Below are 11,285 nucleotides of genomic sequence, written 5' to 3'. Positions count from 1 at the left end.
ATTTAAGTCAACATTTATGTACATTTTGTTGGCATTACAATGCGTGTCAGGTGTTAATTAAGCAATATCACACTAGAGGGAGTGCTGTTATATTGAATATCAGCACAAGTGTAATTTGGTCAGAGGTACTAGGCCGCAGGCAGATGTGATTTAATTGAAATATGGCATTTTTATGCTTTCTCAGTGTTTTGTTTCATTGTTGTGTACATGTATTTGTTTTGTATTTCAATGATAATACTGGAATCCAGCAGATGGCACCAGGTCCTGTTCTGTGCATCAACTGTCAACAAACCAGTCCAGTGGCCATCCCAAATATAGGAATAAGCATTTGTCAGTATTTAAATACAGTGTCAACAATAAACAGATTGAAAAATCAAAGCATATTCTTTTTTTTTCTCCTACTAACGTTAGTTTTTATAAAAATTGAGGATTAATTTTGCATTTGTAGAAATATGATTTCAATTACATTTGCAATAATACATTTGCATAGTAGATTTAAAGATATGGTTTGACATGTATCTTAATCATAGTTCGGATATAACAATCATAATTCTGTCATCAAAGTTAGCCACGTGTAGCATAACAAGGAAACCAACAAAACCGTCAGAGATATATTATGTAAGGGATAATCAAGGATGATGTAGTTATTTAAGCAATAATGTTTGTGAGGCTGTTGGGTATTGGGGTGTATCTCATGGGTAGGGGGGAGTTGTCAGGCCTAGGTTGTGCCTCAGGCTGTTTTACACATCCCTTACTTAAAGCTCAGTGAGATAACTTTTTTATAGTTCAATATTCACCTTTACTTGCTATTAGTTGATGAATTGGCCTTAGCAAGACCACAAAATTGTGTTCATGACATGAGACTGTGAATTTATTATTTTAGAATTTTGGTGTACTGGCTAGTACACTGGTGGGAAATCTTGTGGTGGAAGCAGAAGTGACACTAGCCCTTCTCAGTCCTGTTGTCGCATTCCGCTCGCTCATGCCAGACAACAGTCCTTTTCCGCTCCATTCACTTCGCCGTCAAAATAAATCGGTGTCGGCCTATTTAGGAGAGGCGCTCATATTTACAAGTGTCAGGTTGCGGTGTTTTGAAGCTTTAAAGACAGCGCCACCACCACAGAAGAAGACTACCTCGGAAAAATAATTTAACTCGGACAGAACGCGTCTAAATAAGTTACTTAATGGTAGCGCCGAGGCTTCAAAACTAAGTATTTGTTTAAATAGACCCTTTTGCTTAGGTAAGTGAAGTTTCATGTTTATCTGACACTTGTAAATATGAGCGCCTCTCCTAAATAGGCCGACACCGATTTATTTTGACGGCGAAGTGAATGGAGCGGGAAAGGACTGTTGTCGGGCATGAGCGAGCGTAATGCGACAACAGGACTGAGAAGGACTAAAGTGACGCGTTTTGCATTTCACTATATCAGGAAGACAATAAACCCCTAGCGAATTTATGTACATGCACATAAAAGAAAGAAGACTGCTATTTACCTGCATTGAAGCCATCCTTCCAGAAAGTCCATTGAAGTAGCTACAATCTTCCAATCCAGTCTGTTCCATGCACGTTTGTTATCATATTTTTTTCCCATCGTTACAATGAGTGACTAGGGAACTGTGGGAAGTGTGGTTCTTAAAACGCAGTGCCGATTTTATCACAACCAGAGGGGCCGCCAAAGTGCCGAGATATCTCATGTAGCTTTAATACACCCCTCCTACTCATCAGAATATTCATCCAAGCCATGGTATACTGTAAAAATCTTTATTCAAACGTTTAATGTAAATACAAGGAAAAACAATAATGGTTTCATTTTATCAACAGTACAAAATCTCAATACTTGTTTTTGTACAAAGAGGTATCAGTTATACACAATACACAAGTTATATATTGTCAAAAAATGAAACATATATTATAAATACATCTCCACCATTTCAAGTGTCAGGAATCTTATCTATGAATGGTATCACTATGCCCGTGTATCCCTATAGTTTTATTTTAGAATGCATTCTCTCTGTTGCGTACAAACCATACCTTAAAAACTGGATTACTATGATCTAGAATCAGGAGTTTTATGCAACGATTTATAAGATGGTGTGATGACTAATAAATAATTTATTATATTCTGCAAAAATACCCATTAATATAGAAATAGCAGTGGGCTTCATAACAATAAAATTCTAACAATGAGATAAATGGCAAAGATGTTGCAGCTATGAATTTCACCTTTCAAATATACTGGTAACTTTTCTGTGAGGCATTATTTCCTCTGCCACACATGTTCTCATGTAAGATATTAAATACTATTCATAATTAATATTCTTCATACGGTTTAGACATGCAGTATAGTCTTTTGAGAAATAATTTAATATCTTTCCACAGCAGTGTGGAACATTGTCTTAACATGTTCTTGACATTTGTGGTAATGAAAGTTGAGAGATTTCTGATATTGTACAAGTATTCACTATCAGCATCAGTTCACTATTAACTCTGCTCTCTACCCCACTTTGGCTTAATACAGTACAGTACTTTAGGCTCTTAGTTTTTGCTTGTGCTCAATAGAGAACCTCTTTGGGACACAGCCAGGTGGTGCTCATCTCATGTGGACCAGCCCCAGCCCGTTAGTAAAGGCTTTGTTAGTGGGTATGGAGGGATAGGGGGTGGAGGGGGTACCAGGTGACAGGTGGGATATAGGGTTCTTGTGTGCTGGTTAGGGTTAGGGTTAGGGTTAGGCTGGGGCTCAGTGAGTCCTCTTGGCAGAGCTATGAGGAGCGCAGGGCGCGGCAGGAGTGGCAGCAGGCCTTGCTGTAGTACCAGTGGCTGCACAGATTCACCTTCAGCGCCAGCGAGCAGTTGGTGGTCGGCCGGTCCTGGCAGCTCTCATCTGGAGAGGAAACCAACTTATCATCACAGCTGTGACATCATAACGATTCACCGGTGAACCCTATCCCCCTGCCCCAAATCCCCCATTCAAAACAACGGTACCGATGAGATACAGTACAGTAGGCCTAATTGTTGGCGGTTCTTCTCACCTGGGGGTTCTGTGGGGCAGGGCTGGAGGGCACAGGTTTGCTTAGCCACGGGTTTGGTCAGCGGGTCACACCCTCGTACGATCTCCCTGCCCTGGTAGCACTTCACATCCCTCATCCTCACCCCAACCCCACAGGTCTTAGTGCACTGTGGAACAACGGAACGCAGACGCGACCCTGCTCATTGTTGTGGTTGGGGAGGCACACTGTATGATGTATTTAGACACTGTTTACTGCCCATGACATTACGGCCTGACTGCCCCAGTGCCCCATCCACATTCTTTAGATACCACTGAGTCAAAGTATCAAATGCAAATGTCTATCCCATGATTCATATGTAACATAGCAGGTGGGTTTGTGACCCGCCAGAGGAGCAATGTCCTATTTTGATGTGGATCGTACCTCAGACCAGGGTGTGGTGTACCACTTAAAGCAGGGCCTCTCGAAGCAGGTGTTCTCATCTTCCGGCCTCTCGCTGGCACCGCACTCCTCGTCGTCATAGGTCTGGAACTTTCCGGCTGTGATGCCAGCACACAGCACGAGCCTCCGCTTCACCCCGCGTCCGCATGTGGTGTTGCACTGTGGGAGAGACCGCACAGCCCTTAGCTTACCCTCTGACGTTGGGAATGTTCTTACTGTTGTTACTGATTTGATTGTTACCTTTCCATTCCTAGATGGACAACAAAGTGGTATCTAGATCTAACCCCCCCCCCCCTCCCTCCTGTGCCTCACCCTCTCCCAGTCCTGATTGAGCCAGTGTGGGGCGCAGTCCTTGTCCCCACAGGGGTGGATGGCCAAGGGCTTGTTCTCCGTGGAGCACTGGGACTCAGGGACCACCCGTCCCTCTGGAGTCTTACAGTACACGTGGCGCACCATCTTCCCTTGACCGCACGATCCTGAGCACTGCAACGCGTTAAAGGTTAAAGGTCAAAAGACATTTCAGTAATTATGATAATATGTTATAACGTCATGGTGTAATAGTGGGACTACTAAGTTAGTACTAATATTTTCCTATTGACGTACTTAAGTAGTAGTACTTACAGGTCCCCACTCGGACACTGTCCACTGGCGCTCGCAGGGCGGGCCTGTGCAGTTCTTGGCGTTGGGGGGGCGAGTCATTGGGTCACATGGCTTGGTTTCGTCTGAACACCTGACCTCGCGGGTGACCAGGGCTCTGCGACCACACTTCGCAGGGCACTGGGGCAGGAGAGTGGGCACATACTGTTATTACCTACACAGCTACAGGGGCGGCTGTAGCTCAGTTGGTAGAGCGGGTCGTTCAGTGATTGAAGGGTCAGTGGTTCGAATCCCAGCTCCGACTGTCCACATGTCGAAGTGTCATGTGGACACCTAACCCCAAATTGCAAGACACCTAACCCCAAATTGCTCCCAATGAGTAGGCTAGCACCTTGCATGGCAGCTACCGCCATTGGTGTGTGAATGTGTGTGTGAATGGGTGAATGAGAGGCCATTGTAAAGCGCTTTGAGTGCCGCTAAGGTGGAAAAGCGCTATATAAGTGCAGTCCATTTACCATTTACCATTTTATTTACACACACACACACGCACACACACACACACACACACACTGACAAACAAGAGCATAACCGCACCCACCTCTGCCCACTCGGCCACCTCCCACTGAGGACCGCAGGTGGGGCTCTTGCAGGCCCGTCGCTCCAGGGGGCGCTCTAGCTCAGCCAGGGTGCAGAGGTCACTGTACACAGAGCTGTCCAGCCCGGGAGAGAGCATCTTCCAGCAGCGCACCAGTCTGAACTGGAAACCCTCCCCGCAGGTACGAGAACACTCACTCCAACTGCTCGCCTCCCATCTGGGGGTGGGGGGAGGGGTACCACGAATTATATGACATGGACATGGTACACTGTAACTTCAAAGTAATCTTTCCTCCACTCAACAATGGATGATACATTTGGTGCCCTGCATAAGACAGGGGCACTTTGCTTTTTATGTTACGTGTTCGAGTGGCGTGACTCGGCTGGCTATTGGTCATACGGCACTTGCCTGGGCTGGCATTCTCTCCCAATACAGAAGTCATGGACAGGCTCAGGTCTGGTCAGAGCATCACAGTACATGTCATCTACCTCCACACCGTCATAGCGCACACACATGGCAAAGGACTTAGATACCCCTGTAATGCATGGCAAGGTGAAGGAAAGACTCGCATGACAAAACTGGTTCACACAGGAACTAGTGCCAGTGATGTGTCGCATAATGGCATGTGTGTGTGTGTGTGTGTGTGTGTGTGTGTGTGTGTGTGTGTGTGTGTGTGTGTGTGTGTGTGTGTGTGTGCGTGCCTCTTTACCTATGGAGCACGTCATGCTGCAGGGCTCCTGTGAAGACAGCTTCCAGCGGTACATGTCGGCGGCGCTCAGTTTCAGGTTCTTCTGCAGGAACCTCTGGTTCCCCCTGTCAAAACAGAACATGACATGCCACTCGTCTCACGCTGACCCTGGCGACCCCGAGGCCGCTGGAGACTCCTGCGCCTCCCACGGCTGATTCAGTCTGAATCAAAACAGGCGCTGTTTTGTTTTTCAAGTCACTTGTACATTCCTGTCATAACACTGGTCATTCTCATTGCCAGGGACGTTTATTTGAAACTCACTTTGAGTTATACTTTGCCGGGATTTCTCTGCAGGACCTTGACTAATTCCCGCATATTTCTCCCCAGAGGTGACTACACAGTCTGACAGGATTTTCCCTGTCATATTTTTTCACTCGCACTGCAAATACCTTGAATTATTTGTTTATAAGTGAGGGCTGTTTTCCTCCTCCACACCCTTCTGTCCTCACTATCTCTGTCTGTGCCTGCAAGTAGGCTTGGTGTCTCGTGATGTGCTTCATGGAGGCTCTGGCAGGAGAACTGGCGAAGTGCTGTTTGGATACAGCCCAGGGAAGCCAACATGAATTATAAATATGATGGGATGCAAACCCGGCCAGGTCTGCGCTTTGGCTGTCTCCTCCCAGGCGGCCGGTGCGCTCTTTGGATGTCTCAGGGAAGAAGAAGAAGAAGAAGAAGAAGAAGAAGAAGAAGGAGAAGAGGAATAAAAAGAGGAAGAAGAAGAAGACGAAGAGAAAGAAAAAGAGGAAGAAGAAGACGAAGAGGATGAAAAAGAGGAAGAAGAAGAAGAAGAAGAAGAAGGAGAGGAAGAAGAAGGAGAGGAAGAAGAAGAAGAAGAAGAAGAGGAATAAAAAGAGGAAGAAGAAGAAGAAGATGAAGAGGAAGAAAAAGAGGAAGAAGAAGAAGAAGAAGAAGAAGAAGAAGAAGAAGAAGAAGAAGAGGAAGAAGAAGAGGAAAAAAAAAAAGGGAGTCCGGGACAGGCAAGCAGGCAGAAGCCTGGAGCACATTCCATTCCCCCAGCAGCAGAGGTAGCTGGGCCAGAGGTATCCCCTCCCTCTGCCTCTCCTCTCCCCCTGACCAGCCTATCCAGCTCTCTAACACGCCTCCTGCTCACAACCTTGAAACCACGATCCACCACTTGTCCCTGTGGAGCTGCAGAGGACAGCGCTTTCACCAGCAGTGAGGCAAGGAAGTGCTTGTTGTCGTGTGTGTTGATGAGGAGAAGATCTGAGGTGACACCATTCATACAGTTCCAGTGCAACACTGGTCAAATTTGGCCCAACACGCCTACACAGTGTGTCTTCTTTGTGACTCTACCCACTGATCCTTACCTGGTTCTGTTGCTGCGGTTGCCGCCCCTCAGGCCCGTGTGACTCGTTCTGTTCTGAGAGAGGACGTCTCCGGTATCGTTGCGTCGACGGCCCAGACTAAACTCCCCTATGGTTCCGTTGAGAAGGAAACGGCGGCCATCTTCCAGGCTACCGTAGTCCATCTCTAGAGGGCCCACCTCCGACAGGAACATCCCCTCTCCGTCCGTCAGGAGCTGATTGGTGGAGATGTTGACGAGCAGCTCATCCGGACCAATGCGCTCGCCCAGAAGTACCCTCCAGATGAGGTTCTGAGCGTCTGGTGTCTCCTCCAGGGGTCTGCTGGCTGGAGCCGGGGCGGCTGCACTGCCTGTATGGCTGCTGTTGCCTTCTGGAGGGATGACAAGATCAGAGAGGAAAACCTGTTTTGTATGATAAATGCATCTGTTTCTTCAGAGGAAGTTCTTTTGTATGATATATATTCATCTGCTTTTGTCATTTGGATATTAAGAGGGACAAGACAAACTTTCAGACCAACTTTCCTAGAGGCCATCGAAGAGAGTTATCATCTCTAGCCTACATGTGCAACTTTTCTGCAATTTCGCTCAACGTTCCAAACAGCAGCCTCCCTCCATCTCACCCAGACTCCCTGTACTGTATAACCCTCTGACAGGCCACCTGGCTGGCTGGCTGGCTGAGAGCCTGCTGAAGGGGCCATTACCACTCATGTTTGCAATGCCGCCTTTTTTTTTTTAAAGAGGTGTAAAAGTACCCCAGATCCCTGAATTTTTCATCTCTTCCAACTGCAGCTCATCTTCTTATATCTGAGCATGAATAATACAGGACTCCAATGGGCCCGCATGCAAGGCTCGGATTAACCACCCCCATATCATTTGATATTTGACTAGTGAACCATGATCTGCTCTCTTTCTGTCTTTCTCTTTCTCTCTCTCTCTTTCCCTTTCTCTACAAAGCACAGCCCCTCACTCCACGGACACACTAATATGATGTCAACAGATGTCATTGGTAAAAGTGGGTGGAAACAATTTGAGAGATTGAAAAAAACCTGCATTGCAGAACCAATCCAACGTCTTTAGGGCGGTCCTTCCTAATGTTTGAATGTTTTGTTTTGTTTTGATTCTCTACTCCAGTTTGTTTGGAGGACATAATTTCGAGGACATTTTCCACACAATTTCCAGTCCCTCACCCTATTGGCGATGTAGGCAGTGGCTCTGATTGGTAGCGTCAGTTTTCTGCGCTTTTCTGACAATGACAATTTTCAATGGAGATGTCTCCAGACTTTTGGAGGCAAACTTTTTCGGTACACTCTACCTGTATACTGAGGTTGGGTTGGTCCATCCTGGTCACAGTCGATGGCCGCCGTCTCCTCGTACACCTCATTGGTCTCCTTTCCCTTCTGTCCCTCAGCCCCAGCAGTGCTGGAGACGTCCTGCTTCAGGACCTGGTTCTGCTGGCTTTCAGGCGCTGCCTTGTCGTACACACTAGCATTGAGGGCCACCATGGCCCCCACCTCCACAGAAACACCCGTGGCAATGCTGCTGTCTGGGCCTGTGTAGACAGGTGGTGGGGGGACAGGCGAGAGGGACTCCCTGAGGACAGTGTACTCGTAGGTGATGTAGGGGATCCGCCCATTCTGGTTCCACACCTTGGAGGGCACAAAATAGATAGATAGATAGATAGATAGATAGATAGATAGATAGATAGATAGATAGATAGATAGATAGATAGATAGATAGATAGATAGATAGATAGATAGATAGATAGATAGATAGATAGATAGATAGATAGATAGATAGATAGATAGATAGATAGATAGATAGATAGATAGATAGATAGATAGATAGATAGATAGATAGATAGATAGATAGATAGATAGATAGATAGATAGATAGATGGATAGATAGATAGATAGACTTGAGTGTTGTGGTTTTTTAGTCCTTAATGATCTGCTATATTGTATTAAATTATGTATTGTCATACATGATATCATAGGCTAAGGCCTATCTTCTCGTTTCTGCTGAGTTTACAAGCGTAGGTGGACTTCCAGGTAGCTGGACTCTTAAGCAAGCTTCTCTGTTGATCTAAGCTCATGGTGACTGGTCAGGACAGGACAGGTTAGGGTCCAGCTTCATCACCGCAAACATCACAGCACTCTTTGATTGTCCAATCATCTTGTGTCAATACAGGCAAGCAAGCAGATAGATAGATAGATAGATAGATAGATAGATAGATAGATAGATAGATAGATAGATAGATAGATAGATAGATAGATGGATAGATAGATAGATAGATAGATAGATAGATAGATAGATAGATAGATAGATAGATAGATAGATAGATAGATAGATAGATAGATAGATAGATAGATAGATAGATAGATAGATAGATAGATAGATAGATAGATAGATAGATAGATAGATAGATAGATAGATAGATAGATAGATAGATAGATAGATAGATGGATAGAAGAAATGCAGGACATTAACCAGAGGTCCTGGGCCAGCAAGGAGATGATGCAGACCCAGCCCGAGGCTGCAGTACCAGAATATTGATTGGCTGGTCGATGGGGCCCTTGGCCACAATGTACTCGATCCCAGTCTCGTACACATCCATGGGCCGGCGGTACTTGAAGATGGTCCCTGCCGCATGGAAGTTCTGGGGGCTGTCCACCTTGTAGGCCCCATTGAAGAAGAAATTCCCTGCCTGGTCCGTCACGGCTGAGGGTGGAGGGAGATCAAGAGATAGTGGGAAGGAAATTCAAGATGTGATATATTTTAGTTCATTAGGCCTAAACTACACCTCCCTCTATTTCTCCCTCTAATTAAGATTTAAGAGCATCCAAAAGAGGAGCAAGACATTTGCTGTGTATCAAGAGCCCCTATTAGCACTACTAGCTGGAACAAAAAAATAAGTAAAAAGAAGACACAAGTACAGTAACAATACAGTACTATCATATTCAACGCCAGCATGACGGACAAAAAGTACCCACCCAAAACATCAGCTGACTTCTTCCTCTCGATGATCTGGATGTCCCAGGAACCCTCTGGGATCTGAGTGATAAAGGAGTAACCTTGGAGACAGGAGATGGAGACAGGAAACAGAAAGTGAGTCACGTCAATCAGGCTAATTTCTCCTCCCCATTAGTTTGATGTTGCGATGCGGAAATAAGAGTCTCCTTGGTTGATGTGTCGTTCAGGCATTTTATAACATTGGTAACCATATTCCCTATGCTAGTTGTTACCTAAGCTCGCTGGAAACCACAGAGAGACACACTGACTGGAGGACTGGCTCGAGTCAACACACTCCTACCCAAACTGGTGGCCCCGCGACGGAAGTTTCCGGTGACTCTGCTGCAGCTGCTTCCATCGCCCTGACACACTCCACACTTATCCAGGGTGTTGGGTGAGAAGAGCACTCCATCGCATCCGATTGGCTGTCGAACAACAGGAAGTGTTCATGTGAAAACATGTTCATTAACCTGTCTCCGAATTTAGAGACTACAGCAAGACAATAAAGTTAGTTAATGGCGGTTTTCAATACATTTGACCTAAACAGAATGAAAAGACATCTTCCTTTTTCACAGGTGAGGAACACACCCCTCGCTTTACAGCAGGAGTTCACTCACCTCACATCTCCCATCCACACACACCCCTCGATAGTTGCTGTATTTACATGACGTTCCATCGCGCGCAGGAACCATCAGCTGGCGCTGCCCGTCAGACGTGGTGCAGTGGAGGTCGCAAGGGTTACTGGAGATATGGACGTAGTCATCTGTGGACGCACGCAAAGGTCAGAGGTCAGGGCAGTTATCATCAATAGGGGGCTCAAGAGGTGGATGACACAGCGTGTTGCGTCAGAGTTACCCGGATACAGGGGTTTCCAGTGGTAGTTCCTGCCATTGTAAAGCTGTGAGTTGAAGGACCAGCACTGCTCCTCTCTAAAGCTTCTCCCAGAGGAAGGGCAGTCCTGCAGAGAGGAGAAAACATTCCCATTTAGGCACTCAAGAGGGCAGTTACATTTCTTGATTACGTACCTCTCATATTTTGGAAATATTTTACAATGTGTTATAAAACCTGTGTGTGGGTGTGTGTGTGTGTCTGTGTGTGTGTCCGTGTCTCCATGTGTGTCTTTGTGTCTGTGCGTGTGTGCGTGTGATAAAGATGTAGAGAGAGAGAGAGAGAGAGAGAGAGAGAGAGAGAGGAAGTAAGATAATACCTCTCACCTTCGTATTACATAGATGGTATTTCTTTGCTGTTCCCGTGCAAGTCATATTGTCCCTACCAGTGGCTGCTTTCTTTCTTTGGATAAAAATACATTCAGTTAGGTGAAGTCAAACACAACTCAAACATTATCTTCCAAATTCCATGATAAACAACACTATTCAAATAGTATTTATGTGACAGAAGCATATCCCAGAGGTGCCCATTACTGTACATAGCCTTGAAACATCTTCGATCGGTCAAGATTGGTACAATGTGTTGATTGGTACGATGTCGATTGCTCAACTCTTTGACAGCTAGTGCCCTGATTGGCTGAGAGTCAGTCCTGGTCAGGGGTCTCACCTCTGTTTGAG

The 11,285-nt window shown here is 45.8% G+C and overlaps 1 protein-coding gene across 1 annotated transcript in view; it reads right to left on the bottom strand.

Moving 5' to 3' along the window:
• Positions 1-2,760: 2,760 nt before the first annotated feature.
• LOC311324976 (ADAMTS-like protein 2) overlaps positions 2,761-11,285 on the bottom strand; it is a gene marked incomplete at both ends in the record, with an annotated part of 9,108 nt that continues 583 nt past the window's right edge. Inside the window, 17 exons of the mRNA XM_084457595.1 lie at positions 2,761-2,882; positions 3,031-3,175; positions 3,430-3,606; positions 3,760-3,930; positions 4,069-4,224; positions 4,643-4,856; positions 5,039-5,174; positions 5,349-5,452; positions 6,716-7,082; positions 8,024-8,357; positions 9,254-9,429; positions 9,702-9,782; positions 10,022-10,145; positions 10,338-10,483; positions 10,576-10,678; positions 10,935-11,010; positions 11,275-11,285. The exon at positions 11,275-11,285 is cut by the window's right edge and continues 132 nt beyond it. Of these exons, the coding sequence (XP_084313721.1) occupies positions 2,761-2,882; positions 3,031-3,175; positions 3,430-3,606; positions 3,760-3,930; positions 4,069-4,224; positions 4,643-4,856; positions 5,039-5,174; positions 5,349-5,452; positions 6,716-7,082; positions 8,024-8,357; positions 9,254-9,429; positions 9,702-9,782; positions 10,022-10,145; positions 10,338-10,483; positions 10,576-10,678; positions 10,935-11,010; positions 11,275-11,285 (2,643 nt within the window). The remainder of the gene's footprint in view (positions 2,883-3,030; positions 3,176-3,429; positions 3,607-3,759; positions 3,931-4,068; positions 4,225-4,642; positions 4,857-5,038; positions 5,175-5,348; positions 5,453-6,715; positions 7,083-8,023; positions 8,358-9,253; positions 9,430-9,701; positions 9,783-10,021; positions 10,146-10,337; positions 10,484-10,575; positions 10,679-10,934; positions 11,011-11,274) is intronic.

This window comes from Borostomias antarcticus (assembly GCF_949987555.1).
Source record: "Borostomias antarcticus genome assembly, chromosome: 23".
Classification (NCBI taxonomy): domain Eukaryota; kingdom Metazoa; phylum Chordata; class Actinopteri; order Stomiiformes; family Stomiidae; genus Borostomias; species Borostomias antarcticus.
This window is presented reverse-complemented; position numbering and strand designations above follow the sequence as displayed.